At 42.2% G+C, this 24,989-nt stretch overlaps 2 protein-coding genes across 2 annotated transcripts; both read right to left on the reverse strand.

Annotated features, from left to right (window-relative positions):
• Nucleotides 1-13,085: 13,085 nt before the first annotated feature.
• On the reverse strand, nt 13,086-20,429 carry LOC118473862 (NADH-ubiquinone oxidoreductase chain 6). The gene has a single exon (XM_035963637.1). It carries the CDS (start codon nt 20,399-20,401, stop codon nt 19,739-19,741), a length of 663 nt encoding a protein of 220 aa, XP_035819530.1. The 5' UTR covers nt 20,402-20,429; the 3' UTR covers nt 13,086-19,738.
• LOC118473860 (ATP synthase subunit a-like) lies at nt 13,086-22,700 on the reverse strand. Its single transcript, XM_035963635.1, has one exon. It carries the CDS (start codon nt 22,676-22,678, stop codon nt 21,446-21,448), a length of 1,233 nt encoding a protein of 410 aa, XP_035819528.1. The 5' UTR covers nt 22,679-22,700; the 3' UTR covers nt 13,086-21,445.
• Nucleotides 22,701-24,989: the final 2,289 nt, after the last annotated feature.

The raw sequence follows: 24,989 nt of genomic DNA on the forward strand, positions 1-24,989 counted from the left end.
GACCCACAAAATACTTTTTATTTCTTATTGTACTGATTGAACTCTACAAATTCTTGCCCTGCATAAGCAAAGGAAAAGAACTAGGCCTGTCGATACTGGATTTTTCTGAATGCCTTAAAGTCTGATGTATAGTTTCAAAAAGCAAGTCGTTTTTTCAAGACAGTGTTTTTCATGCAAGGGTAGAGTCTCAATAGAAGTAAGGACTAGGTGTTTTAGCAGCACTGGTTTATGCATAATAGCTAGGTAAGAAAGCACAGTATTCGAGGGTCAGTAACTAGAACTAATAGAAGAGATGGGATAGTGATATTTCTTGAAATAGATATATATATGGGATAGTGATATTCCTTTCACCGAGCAAGAAAGAGATGGGATAGCTGATATGAACTGTCAAAGAAAAGAAGGCACTCATCTTTAGCGTGGATATCATAGGTATAAATGAAAGAAACAACTTCCTGATTCCTGTTTCTTTAGCGTGGATAGGATCTAATAAGCAAGCACCGGTCAAGTAGAAGCAGAAGCAAGGTAGGTCAAAGATAAGTCACGGATAGAAAAGAAAAGCACTGCTTTCCTGTAGAGGAAGACTCTCTTCGGGGAAGAGAGGATTGATTTCTCGGACAACAGCGAAGGGAAAGAAAGGGAGAAGCAGAGGAAGAACATCCGGATTGAGAGCAGGTAGGACTTTTGACCCTATACGTTGACCCTAGAGAATCATACTTTGATCAGATTCAGATCCGCCAATGAGGAGAGTGACTCGGATGCAGATACTTACAAGTGCCAGATGCGCTAGACGGCTTTCTAATAAGGTTGGCTTGGATGAAGCGAATGTTGTTGTGATACGGCTCTCTTCTCTTCTGCTGTACTAACGAGAAGACTAACGAGAAGGGCTTTCTTTCCTATGAACCGAGGAAATGGAATGCATGGTTGCCTCTGGCAGAGCGGTGGTATAAGACTATCATACCTCACAGAAATGTACCCCCTTTCAATGTATGGCGGAACCCTTAATCAGTGAAGTGATGGTCCCAGGGCCAGAATCTCCTGCTGCTGAATTCTTGGCTGAGAAACAGCAAATGATTGCGGCGCGGAAGGAAAATTGAGCTCAAGCCCGGGAAATTTGCAGATCAACACAGAAGTGAGAGATCTTTGCGGTGATATGGTCTACCTTAAGCTACAGCCATACAGGAAAATTCTGGGGTCAGGAACGAAGCTAGCTAGAAAGTTCTATCTTTCTTATTCTTCAGAAAATTGGTCCAGCAGCCTTGCGCCTCACACTGCACAGATTCACCCAGTCTTCCATGTGAGCCAATTTCAGAAGCATCTTGGGCCTAAAGCTGTTCCCACTTCCTATGGTCACCTCAGATGATCAAAACGGAACCATTTGCAGTGTTGAGCACTCGTTCTGTTTCTGACGGTATGGTGGTGAAATCTCAATGGAGGATCAAATTAATCTGGCGGCAGAAGACTCAACTTGGGAAGATTGCAGTTTCATTCAAAGCTCTTTTCCACAGTTCGACTATGCTATGCAACGCTGAAGGCTTGGTTCCCAGAACGATATCCTTGAGTTGAGGATGAGGACAAGGATTGCTTCAAGAGGGGAGGCCTGGCCTGTCATGAGAAGAATCGAGGACCGTCGATGAAGAGCATCCAACGGCCATGATTCCATTTACTTTACCACCAGTTTACGTTTTCAGTTTACGCTTCCTCTCTTGCTTTACATTTCGTTTACAGAATTGCAGCTGCTGTAATCGGGCTATGGCTATAAAAGCCGAGACTTAGAGAGAGAGGGATAGCTAGCTAGAGAGAGAGGGTAGTGATTCTCAAGATCGAGATTAGTGGGCAGTGCCGGTATCAGGAATGCTGGTAAAGAGTTTGTCTTGTCATTCTTGTAAGGTGCGCCAGCTTAGTCTACGGTGACCTTTCCCGGTTGATAGGTTGCACTGCCGTGAGTAGATAGGGTGAAATGCTCGGCTCGCATTATCATTATATAGATAGATTTCTAGCATGAAAGCCGTATAGCGTTAGCGCATCCTCTGAGATTTCTTGCTTGTCTGAGTTCACATCCTTGTTGCGGGGAAGGCCAGCCCTAAAACTGGTATTGGAATGACCCGAACTTCACTTAACTTAAGTAGAGCCCGCATCTCGTCACGAAAGATATCTGATGAATATCACACGGCCGAATCTTCATTTGAGAATACCCAGACCTGAAGTCCATGGAATAGCTGATACGCACCCTGATATTGGTCAAACAAATCATCGATCCTGGGCAATGGCTACTTATTCTTGATTGTCACTTCATTGAGAGAGCGATAGTCCACACATAGCCTCATAGATCCATCCGCGCTTTTGAACAAAGAGCGAAGGCTTTGACAAGTAAAGGCTCGGGAGCTAACAAAAACCAAGGATCAAAACCAAGTTTAGCGCAAACAGCAACGGGAAAGCGGCCCTTTTGGTCCGGTTGCCCGGCGTGTAAAGGACTTTCTACGAGGATAGGAAAGAGTGGGGAGTGAAAGGTTAGTTTCGCTTTCCTGTTGAGTGCCAATTCCATGCATTCAACCTGATCCATTTTATCCCTTTCTCCCAGGTGCAAGTCTATTATTGAGGAACTGCGAGCTAGAGCTTACTCAACCCAACTCAAAATGTGTCGGTTACTTCTTGTGTTTACAGCTCAAATCTCTATGGTCGTCTTGACATCCAATTGCTGCAGCTCAAAATACCCATTGCCGGCGTGTCCCAAGACTACTACCTACAAAAGCAAGCCCTAGTCTTTACAACTGCTACTGTAGCTATCTATACCAATTCCCTAGTACCACTGTCAATGCCATGCCCTAACTTCTATTCATATCCAGTAAGAACTCCAAAAGCAAGTCAACTCCTATTAGAGTAAGTAGTAAGTAGAGTTTAGGGAGGTTGAGGAGTGGAAGCTTGCTGTGGCCTAAAGGCTAGTATCATAAAGGTGTGTAAGTTCAACTCTTGTAGAGCCTCCATCGGATGCCGAGTATATTGCGTATTTGCTCGTCCCTTCCGATAGAAAGGATCCGTTTTCCGTTCTTGGGATGGATATCGATGACGAGGACCCGTTACCGTATCTACAGCAGGGTAGGGATGGCTACGTTATAGGATTAAACAGTCTTCCCATAAGCCTACTACTACCGATACCGATACCTCAACGAATAGAGATCTTGTCTTTCGCTCTCCTCCAACCAAAAGTGCCACATTACAACCGCATTTACTTCACTTTACTTCTCTGCATGGGGGGTAGACCCTTAAGCGGATATTGAGAAAAGGAGTTATTCGGTAAGTTGCTTTCAAAGGAAAAACAGTGGTTTTTTTTGTTGGGCTGTGGTTAGAGTTGTTTGAGGAAACCGAGCAACCTCGCGCTTACCCGAGTAAATTCATGGCCTAAACGAACGATATCCACTACTGGAAACCAAAGAGCTGATTAATGAGACTTTTTCCATTCAAGGCCTGCCTATGAACCTATACCGCTACAGGAAACTTCCTGATTTACTAGACTTCTACAAGCTACCTCAACCAGTCTTGTCCGCTAGAAAAGTGCCGGAATTCGGAGAGCACTTCAAGGCATCGAGCATAAACAAGATACGATGGAACCTCACCTGCCAACTACTTTTTACTTATTACTTTGTCGAAATGCAGGCACTCGGGGGAATACGTGAGAAAGCTATACTAATCTTTAAAAGATACGAATAATTACTCCACTTCCCTTCGAGGATGGTTCCAATACTGCAATGGGCAACCCGTACTAGACCTCTCTTTCACTTGTACCTGTACTTGTGTTGCAACCTAAGCGAGGAATAAAGACTTGTTCTAGTTGCCCTGGTTGGCCCTGCGCCATAAGCCCAAAAGTGCCGGAAGACAGACCCCTCAAGGATGGAACAACTACCTTGACTTGCCTTGACTTTCCAACCCGTTACTGCACTTTCCAATCCTACCCAGCCGAAAGCATATTCCGGGTTTTCCTCATTGTTCAATCCAATAACCCTTCCAATACAGGAAGTACGATCTATCTATAACGATTCTTGGAGGGTTCGAGGTGTGCTGCCTTTCATGATTAATGATTTCATAAATCAATTGAACTTAACAGGTAAATACCGTTTTGGTCCCGTTGTTTATTATCAAATAAATATTAAGGAGATTCCGCCTTTAATCTATGATGTGATTCGTATGGAAGCATCGAAGGGCTATTTATGGTTGGATGAAAGGAATCTGGATACTCATAGTCTTATAGGAGTGTATAAGTGTAGAGTTCCTATGGACCTACTTGTATTGAAGGGGTTATCTAATGTTATTTTAACAACAGTTATTAAAGCTCAGCCTAACATTTCTAAATTCAAAGATCTGAAAGCCATGCATTACGCATTCTTGAATCGACAAGAAAATGTCGTTAAAGTCGTTAGTATTGATTTGAGTGATTGTATGAATTATATACCTACTTCGCGTATATTAACATCCCAGAAATTTACAAACCAATATGGAGTATATTTCAATCTGGTTGAACGGATTATAGATCTCCCTATCTATGACTTTCATAATCACTGCTTTTTCCCCTCCACGGGGTTAACACCTATAGGTGAAATAACACACGTTATATTGCATAATTTCTATCAGAATACTGTAGATTCCTTGCTCGAGTCTCGGTATCCGGGGATCACCTATAGTCGATACGGTCATGAACTATTTATTCTTTGTAAACAAACTGACGAATTCACAATCGACGATTGTGACATAGATAACATATTAGAAGTACTAGATCTATATAGTGTAGATATTAAGTGGTCGTCCGATGGGTTATTACTGGCCGACAACAATGACAAAGCTCTTATCCTTCATGAGGATGGCTGCCTTGAGGTGTGGAATTCAGAAGACATTTGATCATGGTATCCCTATTGTAAGAATACCCGCGAAGGTAAAGCTAGATAGGTCTACTCGGCAGATAGGAAAGCCTACCTCGCAGAAGATATCTACCATGATGCTACTCGGCTCTTAGAGGACTGATCGATCTTTTTTCAACTCGCTACTCATCTCCAGCTAGTAGATTAGCTCTTCTCTTCCTGAACTTACACCCGGAAATATAGGGTTATAACGAAAGGTTAATAAAAACTCAATCTTTAGTGATATGTATTGATCATGACAAATATCATTTCAACTTGAAATAATCAAACGCTAAATCTACGCTATACGCTTTATACATCACTAAATAGAAATGGAAATAATGAAATAAGCTCTTGAATGTTTTCCCTGTCTCAAGGGGGGAGAAACATCTGTATTCACAGCGAAAGAAGCCCACTTTCCCACACTTCTTTCCCACACGGCTACCAAGTAGTTGGTAGTGGTGGCCTCGGTATTTGTATATACCTACTAAACCGGGATATAAAATATGTTTTATGCTGAGAAAGCTGCAGGGAATCAGTTGAGTAAAACAACATTTAATAATGGATGCAGTAGTCATCCTCGCCTTTATCAAGCGAATCCGCCTGAGTACCATTAGTATTATCACAACTCCATACAGGATCACTAGCTAAGTCAAGATTCTTCTTGTATTCCAACCATCTACTAACCCCTTCATCTGAAGAGATATCATCAGTATACCTCATGTATACCTTGATGATTTTATCACGACAAGATTCCCATCTAACTAAAGATATTTTTTTAGTTTTACTCATCCATAAACATGAAAAGCACTTAAGAAGAAGATCTTTCGGAATCACTATAGATTTGATTCTATCCTTAGTAATATCAACACTTCCAAAATCGGGAATCAATGGATTCTGTAAATCAATCATCATACGATATAACATAGAGCGCTCTTCCACGGAGAAGAAGTGTTTATCTTTAGGATGTTCGTTTTGTATTGCAGGTAGAAGTATATGATCAAATAAAAATTTGTTTATTATGATGAGTGGGTGCCCCATACGAAAGATTGATTCCCTATAAAGGGTCGGCAAAATCCAAGCATATTCAGGCATAGTTATAAAATTATCATGTACTGCGTATATAGGAATTGAGGAAGCATTCTCGAGTTTATTGATAAACTCAACAAGCTGGATAGCAGTAAATGCATCCTTTTGATGGATGAAGTTGGCAAAGGTTGAGGTTGAGCTCTTTCTAATATCGTTATCGTTTAACGGTACAAGCATTTTAGCCGATGTTGTTTTAACCTCCTTTTCGTTATTTTTGGTTGTTTCATACTGTATTTTCATTTTTACGCGTTTACGCCGCTTATATGTTTGCAGCGTTACCCAGTACGGCGTACTATATACCACCGGTTTATCCTGTCCTGCTCCAAACCAGCTAACATAATTGATAAGATCCATAAGATCTTTCATTTTTCCAAAATTCTCTTTCCAATATGTAGAAATATGTTTTGAAATTAGGTTTATTCCCTCGGAATCCGACTTACCCTTTAATAGATCTTCAACATCCTTTTTTAAGGTATAATCGGTTTTCCCATACATCATGGGCATAAACATTTTCTTTACCACATTGCGATCAAATATACTAACAATCTTAGCTAATACACTTTCTTGATCTTTTTCATTACGTGTAAGTAGTTTAATTACTAGTTCTATCTTTTCTTCAGCGATGAGATAGTTTATTAAACAATCCCGCATGAATTCATATATATCCCTGATATATCTGCCATCCGTATTTGGGGTTTTTAAAAGATTTGTATGTATCCCATAATCAATATCCAACAAAAAGTAACTCATCATCTGATAAGCACTTGCTGAGGCATCTTGGGATACTGGTGTGTATCGCAGCACAGACAAGTCTCCTGTATCCGCGTACGTCTTCAAACTTATACATGATGATATATACTGAAATGGGTGCCTGCAGCACAGTGTATCCATAAAGATATCTTTTTCAAAGAATGTAGGTTTACTTACCATATCTGGTATTATTTTAGAGATAAACTCCATAGCGTCTTGGTATACACCAAATTTAGATTTATGGTATGCCGCTGATATAAGGAAATTATGGAGGATTCTATCCTCATCATCACTATTTATAGTATGTGCTGCTGAGTCATCACTTTCATCAAATATGATGAGTGATCTCACTAAATCACGTTCGTGGAAATGGAAGGGTCCATGGCGGTAATTTCGCCCCCTGAAGTCCAGAAAGATTGGAAAATAGATTTTATAATCTAGATAAGCCTCAGCTATTTTCATAGTATATAGTTCGAAGGTTGACGCGTGTATATTTTTTAACAATACAGATTTCAACTCACTATATCGATAAATCGTTGAAAGCTCCTCGTGTTTAAACAAAAGGCTAGATAGTAGCCTGAGCGCCTCCTTTCGTTTAAATAAAGCTAGATTCTTCGGCCTGAGAAGCCCCACGGACACTAATACACTCCAATGTTTTTGTATAAAATCATAGACTAATTTATTAATTCGATAGGGCTGCCGCTGAAGCTTCTTCACAGCACTCAACACTGGTTGAGATCTCTCGCGATCGATATGTATGTCAAATACACCATAATCTTTTTCACTTAAGAGAGTCGGACTATCTCCACTCTCCCTTTGTAGGGTTGTGAGGTAACCACCTCTATAACTCGATAGAGGGGTCAGATTCGTTATATATGGATCCGAGACTTCCGCGGTTGCGGTGGGCCGTAATTCCCAATCGGCTGGAGGGTATACCATAGGTAAGGTTGAACAGAAGGGTAGATCTTTAATGTCAAATAGACAATCTACATAGCCCGGGTATATTACATTTTTTGGCTTCTTATTCTTCTTATCAAAGAGAAAAACAGGTTTTTTGACTTCTATCAATTTCCTGCTAGCCAGCCAGCCAAACAGGGCTTCCCCTATACCGGGCTCCTTATGTTTACTGATTCGAACTCTTTTTCGATTCGTTTGTTTTGATATGCTCTTTTTCTTTCTATCCAGCTCGGAATGTACATCACCATTAAAGGTATCCACACCTTTATCTTGCAATAAGATGTTTTCATCTTCATTTATCTGCTTATCACCCCGCTTAGCTTTTTTGCGCTTTCTACCCTCAGCGATTATACGATTATACTCAATCTTAGCTGCGGAATCTAGTTCACTCACCAATGTAGCAACTTGAACACTAGCCTTCTCCAAAGCAAACACATTAAACTGCTTGCTTAAGACAAATACAACTATACATTCCAGTGTATAGGTGCCCATAGCTCTAACGATATCTAGATCGTCTGGTTTCTCTAACTTATCAAGAAGGTAATCCTTTGCTGTTTGCTCATCTATATTGATGAACTTATTCTTCAACTGACCTAATGATTCATAGACATTGGCCTCATAAAAATACATAGTCATACGTTCTATTTTAGTTTGAATGCCTTTTAATTCCTCAGCCGTCTGATTGGTCTTATTATTAGAATGATCTAGTAGTGTATTAAACACTTTATCTTTATTTAAGGGTTCCCTGTACCCCGAATTCATCATAACCTCATTTTCATATGTTTCAATGAATTCATCCCAGAATTGGTAGAGTTTTCCCATATCCTCAGCTGTGCGCTGACCCCCTGGAGGGATCCAGTGTTCAGCGTTGTACTTATTATTTTGCAAACCCCAACGTTTGACTGTGTCAACATTGATATCTTCTGAAGTACCGACTTCTACACCCCGCCTTAGTCTCTCCCATTCAGCCTGCATAGACTCTCCTAGCTGCTCTCTTTTTTCATCCTCTAAATCAGGGTCTCTATCCGTTGATACCCTAACTGACTCCCTGATCGGGTTATAATTACAGTTAAAGAAATCGCTCTTAATTTTATCTTTCTGCAATTCTAATTCACGCATTTCTTTCTCATATCTAACCTCATACTCGTATTCTCTATATTCCAATTCAGGAATCTGACTCTTTTTCAAGAGTCTTTTCACTTCGGCCAATTTTTTTGCTGTCAGTGGAGGATAGTTCATATTTTTCTTTTTTGTGTGTCTTCTTGCAGGTTGGATTTATTTAGTTTGAGACATGTAAGGACTTCTCCGGAGAGGTATTCTCTGCAGTTCTGTCCATCTCTGTCGGCACCATTGTTATCTGTCTCTTAATAGTAGAGGATCGCCGACGCCCTGTCTTTGAAGTAGATACCTGGTTGGTATCTTTATGTAGATTGGAAATGTGCTTGTATACTTTTCTATTGCCCAGTGACTCTGAGAAAAGTGGGAAACCATGTCAAATCCGCATGCTTGGCCTTCGGATTCGTAGTCATAGGTGCCTTGCTTATATTTATTTTCAGACAGGCGGCATAGGATCAAAGGTTTCGAACCAAGAAGTTTCCCATTCCTTTGGCGACGCAGGGAAGTCTCATTTGGAATTTCATATAGCCAGTGGAAAGAGGCGGTTTCTGAGAAGCATCCAAAGGCACTGCGAAGAATATCCATGGCGCTAAGGACTCGATCGGAGGTGCCTTCCTCAGGAAGAATGGTTGGGAAGAGACATCATGAATCCTCATTCTTTCGAATGAACTTATATGAATTATGCATTTTTCTCGTTTCCGTCCATTTATGTTCATCCACATTTTAGAAATAGAAATTCATCCCGAAATAACCAACTACCGCTTTCCTCGAACTCTGGCTTCTGCATTAAGTTAAGTGAAGGTAGTCTAGGGTAAGGCCCGAAGAAGTCATTTAAGAAATCGAATAAGAAGCTCGAAAGAAGTGAAGGCGTATCAGATACGGATCAGTCTCTTTCCCCGTAGGCATGAGTACGGCACCCTTGACTGGTTCTAACCATTCATTCTTCCCTGGTTCGACGCTTTCTCTAGTGGAGTGGATATGTGTTCGTCTACTTGACCTTTGTTGGTTCATACATACCTTTTCATTCCTGCTAGTAAGGCATCCCAGCTTTGCCTGTCCCCACGACTGCCCGCATCAACTTGAAACCGGAGAGCACTGGCACTGAGATACCTTACTTACTGAATTTCCTGCTGGCCTTCCCTTACCTGCCCTTCCATTTAGGTTGACGAATGGGATTTCCTTTTCTAGAAACACTGGGAGACTGGGTCTTCTCAGACAGAGATGGTTCTGCTCAGCGAGAGAACGAGCATACGAATCAATTCCATGCCCTGAACTTTGAACCAGAGATCCAGCTGGCACTTCTCTTTTGATTCATAACCCTTGCTTTGGAATATCCGGTTGACTTGGGCAGTTTCTTCTATATCTCGAATGCTTCAATCGCCAGGCCAGGTTCGATCAAAGAAGTTGATAGCGCGAAAGCTGTTTTAGTTAGTCACGTGCATCCTCGCCTCTTGCTGAGTCAGGCTATCAAGCCGTTGCGCTGCGTCTATCCGTTTTCTTGTTGGGTCAGGTTGAGTTCTAAGCCCGTGTAAAGTGAGCTTGGTCTGGAGCAAGCTTGACTCGTACAATAACTCGTCTCGTCTCGTATAGTATAGACGTTGAAGAAGCAGTCAATGGTGCCTGCTCTAGAAAATGCATATATCAATCAAGGAAGTGTTCCAGAATTCGTCGTATCCTGAGGTGAATCTTGCTTGTTTTGCTAATGACGTAAATGGAAATGAAATGAAATCTTGCTTCGTAATGAATTCCGCGAATCAAGAGCTGGAAGAGTGCTTTCAACTCACTCCAAGGGGCAAGGGATGGCACTATCACGACTGAATCGCCTATTCGACTAGTGCCAAGCGACCGATATCCTGATTGCCAATCGAACCCATAGGGACAAGAAACAGATCAAACAAACCATTCACATCACATGACCCTGACACTGTGCCTATCTCGTCTCGTAAGAAAAGAATTGGGTGGAGAAGCTGGCCTGGTCAATCCAAGAAAAAAGGATCCGTCCGATTCAGTGGTTTCGCCCATAAGGGAAGCATACTTTGATCAGAAAGGCGGGTCCTCTACGCTTTGAAAATAGCAGGTAGTAGGCCCATGGGAAAACAGACTTGCTCAAATCCATATTCTTGTTTCCCGAGGCAAAACCCACTAGTGAGTCAAGTGAAAGTCCTCCAATCTGTGAGGAGAGGAAAATCCTTATTGCATAGTTGAGCAACTATCTACTATTGATGACTGAGGCATTACAACGACGAAGATTGCAGATTTGGAAAGAGTATCATTGTCTGACAACTCTTCCTTTATACAGGAAGCAACAGTAGGAAATATGAGGAGTTTATGTTCACATCCACCAACCTACCAGCTTACTAGGACGGACTATGAAGAACTGCAGCGGATGACAATGGCGCTTCTATTCGAATCGAACACAAAGACGACCCAAATACAAATACTATTTCATTTCATTTAGTAGAGTAGAGTAGAGTAGAGGAGGGGAGCCCCACCTTTGATATCCAGTCGTGTGCCTGCCTGCTCTTAGATATGATTATTTCGATTAGACCGCTCTGCTTTGATCGGGATCTTACTCCACTAATGGTTCTGTTTTCGTACCAACTGCCCGGCCTAGCGCTTTAAAAAGGGCTGTCTGCATTACTGGAAAAAAAAGTAGTAAAATAAAAGTAGGGGCCACGTAGACTATTCTGAGGTGGTATGCTAAATCCATGATCCACTGATGTAGCTAGTGTGACTAAAGCTGCAGCTATTGGCTTAACAGGTTCTAAACTCTCCCACCCGATAAAGGAATTGAAAGACTACCCCGGGCCCGGGCCACGTAGACTATTCCCTTCCGCGGACATTCTTTTATAGTCTAGAAGGAAAGTAGCAAAGCCGAACGCAAATACACATGCAAATTGCGTCGACTACCTCATCACTGTCCAAAATGGGGGATACCGCTATTCATACATGGATGGACGAGGGACTCCGCTGACAACATCAGTAGATGACTTTTCTCTTTTCTCGCGGAATGCTATTAACGTTGGAAAAAACACAGCTCTCAAACTCACCCGGAGGGTGATAGGTAGAAGCATTAGTACCTAACGGAGCGGTATCTAACCAAAAAGGGAAGGGAGGTGATGTTCTTTTTATAAACAGGATGGAGCATGGCTTCCTTTCTTCTTAGATACATTTCATTCATTCCATTTCTCTATAGTTTACACTATAACATCTTTTAAATCCTGACAGATCTCGAAAAGGGTGGGGGCACTAGAACCAAATCTACATACACATCGAAACTTCCTATCTCAGCCAAGCTAGCACCTTCATCCCACCAATGCATTGTACGACTCTCCACCCTCCGCCTTGCCTTTTCCTCCCTCATGAAATCCAAATTTCCCGCAATGAAATTCGATTTCGTTCATGTGCAAAACGGCCCTGAGATCCGGGACTGGTAAAACATGGGTGCCCCATTTTCTTTTCCGTGCTCCGCCTTAGTGCCCTTATGAAGGCGGCGGGGAGTCCTTAGCCTTTGAACCAAACTCTAGGGAACGCTCAATTGCCTGACGTCTCAACTGCAATGGTGAACTCAGTGACATACACTGAAATGGATTGCATCTATTGTTCCAAACAAGGCTGATATTAGCAGGGCAAGCCCTTCCATGCAATTTCTTGCTTCGCTCTACAGACGAAAGTGCCGGATAGTCAATGGTAACCAGAAGATCTATGGTTTTCGAGAGAAGGTAATTGGAAAAACGATTCATTCCTTTGCTTTCTTTCAGATATATATTCAATAAGTCTGACCTTACCTGAAAACGAGATTCATGAAGAAGCCCAAAAAGTGCCGGGCTTAGTGCAGCCCAGTTCCTAGCCAGTGTTCAGTTATTTTTTCAGAGCTGTCCTCCTTCCCTTTAAGCTGCTCTCTATTTGAAGCCAAAGTCACTATTTCTATCTTTCCTGTTATTTCGTACCTAGTAGTATATATGGAGAATACCAAAAAGCTATCAATTACGCATAGGAGTTGTATAAAAAAGGGCCCTGACTTGTTGAAGTGCTTATTTTTTAGAGAGATTGACTTTTCTTTCAAAAGGATACATCAACCTGTAGTGAACCGGGCCACCGAGCTTGCTTTTACCGCTCTTACAGCTCTCTCTCTTCTTTTTTTTTGGTAGTTTGGCCAGGAAAGAGAAAGAGGAATGTACCCATTTCTATTTATCCATTCTAATAGAAAGTACCCAAAATGTTTTTTAATGTATGGAGCAGGCGTATGAGTTGATATCTTCAAGAGTCAAATCCTTTTCTTGCCCACCCAAAAGAAAAAAATCGTTACGAGCATCTCCAAAATGGAATTGAAAAGCTCCAATTTCCATAATGGTAGCGGGGAAATACCCAGGGAAGAATCATTCTTTTAATCATCCAGATCTATCAATTTGCGAATTCAATAAAAAACGGACTGATCCTCGGAATACACCATTATCTTTCGAAGTGCGTAGTCAATACTATGTTATATTATATTCAAAGAAACAAGTAAAAGAGTAAAGGCTTCGCCCTTCAATACCACACTTCCAATCTAAATTCCTACGAGATTGACGTTCGAAGAAAAAGACATGGTTTGATAGAAACTTTAAGTGGGTATCAAATAAGCTGGAATGAATGGTATCAATTTCTTCTTTTCTATACTGAATCTGCTTCGGTATCTCTTTCTTCCTTCCCTTCTGTAAACCAAGCAGTGACTAGCCTCTGGCACTCACTTTCCAAAGCACCAATTGACTTGCTTTCAGAACAACCCTGATCAGTTATACCGGAAATACCACCCGTACTACGTACGCCATTCCCAACGCGGAGCGCCTTTATTTTCGTATTGAACTCCGCTAGGAAGAAAAAGTTAGACCGTAGCCTAGTCACTCTTCTTTCCAATATACTTATAAATAATCGTGGCCGGCGCAAACCTAGCACCGCGTTGACATCTTCGCTTCAAAAGCTTTCATTTTATTTCTTTCAAAGGAACATGAACTAGGTTATTTACGGGAAGTCGTCCAGTCTAGGAGCACTCCCTTAGATTTGTAGAACGTGAACATGAGTGGTAGACTGAACACCCACACAATCTCTATTTGACAGAGCAACACCTTGAACGAAATCAAAATACTAAACAGAGTGGGTTACCGGCTCTACGACCCCATTCCGGGGCACTACTGTAGAGCTCTTTGGGCCTTCCATCTTTCTTTCGTCGTTTCGCACATAGATACAACTGTACTCTCTATTAGAAACTATATAATATAATAAAAATGGAAGTACTTTCGAGTAGTCTTACATTCACATCTTTAACTACTCGTTTTTTCCCGTTGCTAGCTAGCGTCTCACCTTCTTTTCCGAAAACGTAGGAACTAAAGAGGCCGGCCTTCGGCAAAGGGAAAGCGTGAAAGGATTTAAAAAAGGGGCTTTTCCCAACGGGGGATCTAAATATGAGGGATACTTGATCCTCAACTCTATTCATACAATCCTAAAGCTATTTATAGCTTGCTGATACTCCGGATACCTGCTCCTTAAGCTGGTTCTCTTCTCTTTGGGAGTTCTCAGCCGCTTCAGCTATTATCCTGGAACGATCTAATTTCAACTGAGAGACTTGCGTTCTTACTTCCTCAAGTGATCCAGGGTAGCTCCCGTTCCTACCATCGTTTAAAGTATCTATCCACTGGATCCAAGCTTGAACCAAGTTATATCGAAAGGCAACCCGATCACAATCTTGGATTGAGCTTAGAACGAAATTGGCGAGGGTGCGTGCTGGTTATGACCAAACCTCTGGCAGTTCTGTGTTTTCTAGTTGTGGAGAAGAGCCAGTCCCCAATTCTGGCAATAGAGAGGGCCTGGTCAACGTCCAACGTTAAGTTGAATTTCAAGTGGGCGCCTAAAAGTGTTATTTTGTGGAAATTATACTTTATTTATGCAAAAATTATTAAAAAAATACCGCTGGGATATGATATGTAAAAACTTTATTAGGAATCCTTTATTTATGGAAAAACGAGGTGGTTTTTTCACGGAGTTTCTAGGGGCGTAAGCAAGGGAAAGATCGGGCTCCAAAGACACGCAAGAGCGAATAATAGCGAAAGGTGAAAAATAGCATCTCATGTGGTGACTCCCATTGCAGAAGTGTAGAAGGCAAGCGAAACATTAAGTAGGCAGCGGGCGGCACAGCACCCAGTTCCTGCAGCTGCACCCCCTTGTAAGTGAAATCGTTTGTTGTTATATGCTCTTTAAGAAATAAGATGAGTTTTAGACTTTTTAGAATGTATTCACCTTTCTTTAACAAAACTGTAGCAGAATTGATGTCGCTAATGCTGACTGATCTATAACGCTCGCTCTGATGCTTCTCTTCTATTCTATCGACACCGCTGGTAACTTACCACTTTGCTATAGCAGATCTGCTAGGGTTCGTGTCATCTAGACTTTACTCAACATCTCTGCTACCGAGCCTCCTTCTTCAAAAGGTGCCGATAGCTACTTATATACTTCCTTGAGATGGCTAGAACCTTCGAAACTGTCTTATCGCAACCCATAAGCTAGGACCAATCATCATTTTATTTGCATTTCAGAGCTGTTCCAGATTGCTATCTGTTCTTAGCTGCTCAGCTCTATTATTCAAAAGAGCTAATGCCAAACCTGATACGCACCAGTTCCACTACCTTATCCTGGGCACCGGCTAATCACTTCTCTATACTGCAAAAATAAAGGATGGTTATTGAATGACAGGAAGAGATCTATTAAAACTTTGTTGTGCTTCACTTCTCAGCTACCAAATAAGGATAAATGAGAGGCCGAAGTCAATGACAAAGATGAATTACGAAACAACTTATCCAATATTTGGATAGTCTTTATTTCTCAACTCATCTCTCTCTAGTCAGCTGCTTGCGATTCGATTCGAACCTTTCTGCTCCTCTTTGCTTTATTGCTGCTCCATCTCGGATCTGATCTGAGCTGCTATTCGCATCTATTCTCGAGGTTCTAACCATTTCTTGTGCATCATTCTTTCTGGATTTCTGCCAATCTCTTTCCTTGTGGATCTCATTCCTGGGTTCGGTAGGTTGATGGCTAAGGGAAGGTCTAGTCTAGTACGGATAGGAATTTAAGACTGGAGGATGCAAGAGAAGCAGATCTTCCTCGGCAAAAGGAAGAGAAGCAGAAGCCAATACAGCGGTGGAAAAGGATGGAATGTTGGACTATGGCCTTGCTTTATGGCAGTTACAAAACACATGAAGTTGAGAAGGGGTCCCGTATCAACCAACAAGCTATCCGTTGACCTATCTTGCCTAGCAAGAAAACGGCTTGCGCCTCACTCAAGCAAGTGCGAACGGGGCATTTTGAAAGTGAAATAACAGATTTTATATTGAATTAGGGCGTTTTATATGCCATCGATCTTCAGGTAACTCATTCACTGGATGAGAGAAAGTTCACGCTCCCTATCCCTAGTAGAAATTGATTACAAAACTGCCGCAGGCAAGATAAATATAAGTACAGGAGAGGAAATAGGAATGAATTAAAGAAAGTAGGACAGGTAAGCACTAGAGTAGAGGATGCATCCATAGAAAGCGGCAAGTTAGAATATTGATATTTATTTCCACACCATAAACAAAGTAACATAATGTGTGAAATAAACTTACAGGGGCGATCTTCCTATGCGATAGATTAGTTGGGCATATACGAAAATATGCAAACCAGGTTTCTTTCCTTTGTCTAGATTTTTTGTGTTCGAGCAATTTGGATTTCCAGCTGGGACTTCAACCGCAGTCTTGCCATTCTTTTTAATCACTGGTTCAATATTTAGATATCCCCGGATGTTCAACTTCAAGGCTAGGGTGGAGATGCTCCATTAGTGAAAGACCGATCTTCCCATACCAATCATCTTCCTCGCCCACTCAATGAATCCATCCTCGATTGAACTAGGGCTTCGCTTCGCTATTGCCTCTCCTGCCTTGTGTAGTGCCCTCTGGGGACTGCTCTAGTTCCCCAGATCTTAGCCAAATCAGTCAAGTTCAATGCTAAGGATTGAGGGTGACCAGTGGTCTTATGTGCATTCGGAAGAACCAACCTATACTAACATATAAGACCGAAGGGACAGACTCCTTTCCGAATGGTCTATGGGGCAGAAGCTATAATCCTCACTTTTTCCTAGCGTCTAGACACCACCTATTAGTAGTAAATCAAGAAAGCATTTAACCATCGTCTGCGTGCATCAATTATTGCTGCTTTCCGAAGATAGACTGAATGCTGAATGAAGAGAAGACTTATCTCCCGCCGTTGCTCGAGCCCGAGCTGCCGCTGTAGTGCAATGGGTCTTTCAAGGATCGAATTGGGCGTGATCTGGCCTTCATCCTCGAGGATATCCTGGACCTTCACATGAACACATTCAACGGGTCGATACCAGCTGCTTTTGGTAACCAGTCTCGGCTCTAGCACCTTGATGCAAGCCAGAATAACCTCACGGGATAAATATTCCCGGGAATAACTGCGTTGGTGAACCAGTTGACACTTGATCTCTCATCAAACAGTTTGGTGGGGCCAATACCTAGGGAGATTGGTCAACTGGAAAATAAGGAATTGCTAATTTAGAGACAGAATGGTCTTAGTGGAAGCATTCCAGAAGAGATTGGTAACCTGAAGCTGCTAAAAGTTCTTCAACTCCCCGGATGCAAGTTCACAGGCACCATCCCTTGGTCAATTGGTGGTCTCAAAAGAAGGAACTTTATATATCAGAGAACTACTTCAATGCTGAACTGCCAACATCTGTCGGTGAGCTGGGCAATCTAACTCGGCTGTTTGCAAAGGTGCTGGGCTCAGTGGGAGCATACCAAAAGAGCTTAGTAACTGCAAGAAGCTTACGCTCAAAAATCTGTCCGTCCCTTCAATGCCTTCACAGGCTCTATCCCTGAAGAACTTGCAGATTTAGAAGCTATTGCCACAATTTTCGTTGAAGGGAACAAACTTACGGGTCATATTCCAGATTGGATACGGAACAGGGCGAGTGTTCGATCCATATCTCTTGCAGAAAACATGTTCCGTGGGCCTCTGCCAGCGCTGCCATTGCAGCATCTTGTTAGTTTCTCTGCAGAAACCAACCAGCTCTCAGGTTCTATTCTATCCCAGCCGAGATATGTCAAGCCAACTCTCTGCAGTCACTCATATTGCACAATAACAATCTGACTGGGAGTATTCTAGAGACATTCATTTAAAGGATGCAAGAACCTCACAGAGCTGAACTTGCTAGGTAACCGTCTTAATGGTGAGATACCAGATTACTTGGCTGAGCTACCGCATAGATAGTAAAACTGGAATTGTCCCAAAACAATTTCACGGGAATGCAGCCTGACAAGTTGTGGGAGTCATCAACCATTTTGGAGATCTTATTCTAACCTTGTTCTATTGCTCTTTCTCAATGGTATTTCGGAGTGCTAGACCTCATTCTCTTTGATACGCTTATTCAATTGTTTCTTACGAAACCTTACGTTACTTTAATTCGATCCACGCGTAGCGCCTTTACTTTATTCTCTTTGAGAACTTTGAAAAGCCAAAGCACCCCGCAACTTCGAATTCGAAAAGAATGCTAAAACACCTGTTCAGTAAGAACAGCTAGCTTGAACCAACCCATTCGGACTGTACCACTTTATAATCCACCACTCTACGCTGATTGACAAAAATCATCTTTTCGGGAAGCGGAGAACTCATCTCAACACAAAGTCTGGCAAAGGATAACCTCTCCTGAGTAGCTGTCAACGATCAGTGAATCAAGGCGATCCGCAGTGAGAAAGCTCACAGTAGAATGCTACTGTAGGCCGGTAATGAGCCCGGTTCGCAGAAAGTAGAAGCTGGAAATGGCTTCCCCTCACACTTTCATATAAATCTTAGCTCTAGCACAACGACCTATGAAACTACTACTTTGCTTTGATTTGAGTACAGAGCCCTTCCTATTTTAGAACTGCAAGTCCTTCGCGCTTCGGAAAAACCTTTGGACTCACCCACCTGCTCACTTACTTTTATGCACCGGAACAAAAGCATTATGCTAAGTGCTAAGTCAGCCTCTTTGAAGTAAGTTCTGAAGCAGAAGCTGGCTAGTGGAGTCAGTTGACCCAGTGCTTTCCTGAGTGTTTATCTTCAATATTGTATCAAGTTGCTTTTTCTTTCCTTTGGCTTGCTTCTCTTAACCTTCTTCACGCCTCCACTCTGCAACGCAATGTTTTAGATCCATCTATAATGAAACGATAAAGTTTGACGGCTTCAAAAAAGTTTCGATTGAAAGAAGCCCACATACCCGCTCTTCTTTCCCGCACCTACCTTTCCAAGTAAAGTACCTAGAGAAGAAGGAAGGCGGTGACACCTTTCCAAGTAAAGTACCTAGAGAAGGCAGGTGGGCCTCGCCTTCTTTCTGTAAAAGAAAAAAAAAAAAGCTACTCTACTACAGACAACGCTGCTCAAAAGAACTCAATTTCTCCACCTCTCATTTTAGTCAAAATCAAAAGAAAGGAGAAGGATCCGGAGCAGGGTCACTCCCATCATCCCCCCCGGAATCAGAATCAGAATAACTTTTGCGCTTCCTTGACTCGGGCGGGCCTTCGGAGGTTCCTACTTTCCTTCCCCGCCCCCGGACAATTTTCTTCCCCCGTGCTCCCCGCTGAGTCGCCTCCTCCTGATTGAGGGGCATCAGGCTCGAGCATCGGGATCGGGGGTGTCGGGCTCACCGCGCGCCGCGTGCCCATATTTCCTTAGCAGATTATCGAATCGATCTCTACCCAAAACTCGCTGTGTGACTCGTCCCGTACAAACTGAACCCAGGTTTCTTGTAGAAGCGGTAGCTCCGCCCCCTCTGGCAGGACGTTATCTACAAGTTCCCTTGGCGTAGTCCCGGCTTCTACTAAAGATTGCTCCTCCCCGGCCCGCCTATAAATCCTTTCTATTCTCTCTGCCAAATCAGATTAAATGGATTCCGGATCAGCGGGGGGGACAGGTGCGTCATCCCCTTTGTGGGAGAAGAACCTTCTGTTCTGAATATGAATAGTAGTCCTCCTAGAATCCAAGGCATTTCGTCGGAATACATCCTGTCTTTTCACCTTTGTAGTCCTATGCATAGTAAGTACTATAGCCCCAATCATAGCTACTAATAAAATCAGACTAGAAACCAAAAACCAGACGGAATAGTAGGTATAAAGTAAATTGCCCAATGTTTCCAAATTAGTCCAACTTCGTACCTTTCCGGCATAAACCGTATATTTCAGAGAGGTCGTATTTCTGTGGGTTGGTAGTAATGGAATGGTTTCATTATCTAAAATGAAGAACATTTCCCACCAAAAGATCAGTCCAATAATACCACTCACTGGTAAATAGCGCAATACTTCTTCGTGAATCTCCGCTATTTGAATATTGAACATCATAACCACGAATAGGAATGAAACGGCAATAGCTCCTATATGAACTACTGGGAAGATCATAGCGGAGAAGTCGAGACCTAACAAAATAAGTAAACCAGAAGTGTCGCAAAAGACTAGGATGGGAAACAAAACGGAATGTACCGGATTTTTAGCACGTACAACCATCAAACCAGAGACCAAAGCAGGGCTCGACAAAACGGAAAGAATCATTGGAATTTCCCATCTTTGAAAGATCTGCTCCCAAAAGAGAAAGGGAGACTTAAAGATCAATATGTGGGTTTGGTTTTTCCAAACAAAAGATAAATATTGGATAAAAATAGAAGTTCAACAATAAAACTTTCCTTCAGTAGGCTCGCTCCCGGTGGAGCCGCCAGCCCGCTCAGAAGTGGATTCGAACCCCCGACACCGTGGTTCGTAGCCACTTCTGAGAAGGAAGTATTGGCTATGCACCCCTTCCCTTGACTAACTAAGTCTGCATATAAGGAGTGCAGAAATTCTATACTGTTCGTATCGCCGTGCAAATTATACGCAATTTGTTTCATTGTAAACCCTTGGCCCTTCCAATTCACGCCCGGAGGAGAATCAAGCCATCGACTGAACACATCAGTAGGAAAAGACTTACTATCATACCACCCACCTATATAGGCTTTTATGAGGAAAAGTCCCATATCTACTCTCTCAGTCCCCTTATCCGGATGTCCTTGAAAAGCAATCATAAGAGGGAAGTGCGCCGCTACAGATTGAGGTCTGAACACTGCTTTCGGCAAGAAAACCCTTCTTTGACTTATGCACTTAGGCAAACAAAGCCTTCAGGGCAGGTTCAATATAATGGTTGTTGCTTGCCTCTCCGCTTATGTCAGCATAGAGGATTTCACTCCAGTCGTAGAAGGAAGCCTTTCTATGAAACAATAAAGACTAACTCGAAGGAGCCAGTTTTGAATAAGGACCTTGTCTTTCAAGCTGGAAGACCAGAACGAGGTAAAGGTGAATCCCTTGACCGAGTGAAGGAGAGCGAGGAAGTAATCAAGTTCGAGCAAAGCTTAACACAAGCAAGTTGAACTTACTTTTAAGTAGACACACTTATTGATTGGAACATGAGAATTCCACGAATTGGTAATTGATAGAATTACTACTTACTGACTCTTTGATGACCGGCTTTGGTCGAGCAACCGCTACATTTCTGGAACGGCAACTGCCTACATAACTACTCTTCCACTTTTCAAGGAAGTTAGTAGTATCAGACCATATGTAGTTCTATGATTGGCTCCTCGTTTTTATGCAATTATGAAATGACTCATTTTGATGGAGATTTGTAGCATCATTCAAGTAAATACAAATTGAGATCGTAGAAACATGAGCTTGTGATATAGCTACACCTAATTCCAGACCGGTTAATGCTAGAACTATAAATAAGGGACCAAGATCTCCTAAGAAATAGAAAATATTATTCAGAAATAGCATAGTCCAAGCAAACCCACTTAAAATCTTTACTGAACTATGACCGGCCATCATATTAGCAAATAAACGTATTCCTGAGCTTAATGCACGAAAACAATGAGAGATTAGCTCAAGGAGTACTAAAAAAGGTGCTAATGGCAGTGGGACTCCCGCTGGTAATAAGAAGCTAAAAAAATGAAGCCCATGTCTTTGAAATCCAACGATCGTAATGCCTATAAAAATGGAAAATGAAAGAGCCAAAGTAATGAGAAAATGACTTGTCACTGTGAAGCTAAAGGGTATCATACCCTGGGGATTACGAAATAACGAAAAAGTAAAAGTGACCGAGATGCAAGGGAAAAACTTGTGTTTCACATTTCCGGAAAGACCACCTATTTGTTCGTTTACCAGGTTCGGCACGAAATCATAAATAAGCTCCACCAAGGATTGAAATGCATTTGGCACTGACTTTCCCCCTCCTTTTTTCGTAACAACAAAAACCAGAAGTAGGACCAAACCGAGAGTGAGTAGCATAGACAAGGATAGATTTGTGAATGAGACATAGTACTTGCCAATATTCAGATCCAGAATTGGGTGAATTCCAAATTGATCCAATGGGCTTTCTGTTACTGGTCCGCCGCCTCCAGGGATAATGATTGAGCCGTTATTTACTATCTCGCCGTTCCTTTCCATCTCATCGTACAGATCTCTTAGAGGCTGACCCAATCGACTTGCTTCTACCCCATGCGCTCGTATATCATCATATATTTCGGAAAAGCTGTGCCCAGCCTCGCGTTGGGGAAAGAGTAACCGTTGGCGGAAATCGCGTAGAACCTCACGGTCTTGAATGCTCCTTCCAATTGAAGATAAATATCTGTCTATTCGTAGGAGTATACAGACCCCTCTGGTTGCCTCTCTTGAAACTGGAGGGTATTCTTCTTCATATTCATAATAATCAGGTAAACTTAAATTACGAATTGGCACCATATTAGCCAATATTCTATTTCTTCTCTTCATATCAGTGGAACTCCATCTAGTCATCATCATCATGGAGTAACTATATAAAATCAAATACAATCTGCTCCCAAAAGAGACTTGGTTCTACCCAACGAAATCTTTTCATGAGCGGTAGAGTAGACTGAACACCCACACAATCTCGATTTGACAATTTCAGAAATGGAAGAATTTACCAATGAGACCGTCTACAGCAGAGAGGCTACCAGGACACGACCTTTCGCACAATGGAAATGGTACTACTGTGTCCCTAAGGGCCCCTCCTTTTCAGAGAGAACTGAATCAGAACATCTTTCTCTATGAAAATGGGAGAGTAAAAAGGGAACCGAAAACATTGATGTGAGAGCAATGATGAATCGAGCCGCATCACATCAACTAGAGAACTTAACATACGAGTTTTCTATCAAAACTATTACCCATCAATCTCTATCCTCGGGGATAGAATCCAGCTCACGGCGTACCTGATAACTACGCTTATATACGTCAATTCATGGGAAGATGCTTACAGGAACTTCCAACTACTCACTTTGAGCAGGCATGTTACGAAGCTGGCTGAACTAAGCCCAAGTTCGGTAAGGCGTAAAGTAAGTGCGAACCCGAAGCGTGGGTAGAGTTGGAAAGAAGCGTAAAGCTGTGTTGGTTCGATCGAAACATAGAAACCGCTTTCATGGTTGCCTCCTAGTGGTTTCGCCAACGAGAACGCAGGCTTAAAAACTTTATGCTTTCTTTTATCCAACAGCGATTCAGTATAAGAATACCAAGCCAAGCGCAGACGATCCGGGGAATTTCCAACTATTTCTTTCTTGAGAAGTGCGGAGAACACCCCGGAGTAGATGAACTCATTGCAGATACATTGCAACTTTATATGGGACCGATCTACTTAACACACTACAACACTACACTATCTATATATAGGTATATCGTAAGCGGTAACCTTCCTCAAACGTTTTATTATCCTTAGGTGAACTTTTCTCTATCTATATGGGCGTAGGCAGTCATAGTGGGTCTGTGAAAGTCAACAATATGGATGGCATAATAGGCAATGGTTGCGTACTAGATTGGTGGTCTTATACTTAAAAGCAGTTTGCTCTGATTCAAAGCAGGCGAAGTAGTTTCAGTGGTCTCATACTTGTGGTAACTCTCTTCATTTGTTGGTGCTCGGTGGTTGGCAAAAGCGCCTTCTGAAGAGTCGTACCCACGACCCATCACCCTTTGGAATAGATCCTCAGGCCCATCGCACGGCGAACTACCTAAAGCTTAGAGAGTTTGCAAGGAAAGGAGATAGACTGACTATCAGCGACTAGCTACAGGAAAGAGATTCGGGTTGTTAGGCAAAGTTGGGAGAGAAGTAAGAAATCGGTGATAGAAGTAGTGCTCGAGATATAAGGATAGGTCACAGGAATAGGAATATGGATAGCTCTCTCTCTAGTTTGAAGAAGGATAGCTGGCTGGGAGAGTAGAACTAGTTAAAGCGCTGGCTCTGGTCAGAAGAAAGAACTTACTGTTGTACTGTAGTATGGTAATAAAAAACATTGTAAAGGAAAAACTTATCTTGTTCCGCACTGAACTTCTATTATTACAAGAAAACGGAACTTGTTGAGCTACAGACAAAAGTTTTACTTCACAGGTACTCCTCTGATACTAAATCGGCTAACGCCTACAGGAAGAAGCTGTTTCGGCAGCTGTACTCTCAAAAGTAACCAGCTATTTCCTTTTTTTCATTCACCCAGTACAGGTTTGTTTGAGAAAGGAAAGGCAGTTCCCTCTTTTGTTTAAGAAAGGCAAGGCTGTTCTGTCCTAAGTTACAGGCTCTAACATTGGTTTCGTCGGCTGGCTACTTTGAAGCAAGGGCTGCAGAGTCAAGTTAGGCGCAAGGCATGGTTGGTTGGGGACCAATAAATACTACCACATCCTGGGACACCGGAAGCTAAACCATCACCAGACCCAGAAAGGAAACGGGTCAATCAAGTCACTTATTTTCTCTAGATAAGGATGGTGCTTTCACCAGTTTATTTGGATAAGGCCATGGTTTTTAGAAGTTCAACACTTAAGCCATTCTCTGGAAACGACATCAACGGAGATTCTCGAGAAACGAGGAATGATGGCTAGCGGCACCAAAACATGAAAGGAATCGAGATCGGAGGTATTTCTACTCGGCCTTCTTCTCTGCCCTGCCCTCTTCTCAGGGAACATTCCTATCCTGGCCATTGATTCGATCAGTTTGAGAACGAAAGAAGAAAGCAATCCTCGCATACGTTTAAATACGATATATTACTAGTTTGACGAGCAAGATTCCAACAAGGCACTCGTTTTTACGAGTAAGATTCCAACAAGGCACCCGGAAACC

The sequence above is a fragment of the Zea mays genome, unplaced genomic scaffold (assembly GCF_902167145.1).
Source record: "Zea mays cultivar B73 unplaced genomic scaffold, Zm-B73-REFERENCE-NAM-5.0 scaffold_152, whole genome shotgun sequence".
Taxonomy (NCBI): Eukaryota; Viridiplantae; Streptophyta; class Magnoliopsida; order Poales; family Poaceae; genus Zea; species Zea mays.

Bases quoted from the DNA above. Each gene is read 5' to 3' on its own strand.
- LOC118473862 (XM_035963637.1), bottom strand. From the start codon at position 20,401: ATGATTCTTTCCGTTTTGTCGAGCCCTGCTTTGGTCTCTGGTTTGATG.
- LOC118473860 (XM_035963635.1), bottom strand. From the start codon at position 22,678: ATGATGATGATGACTAGATGGAGTTCCACTGATATGAAGAGAAGAAAT.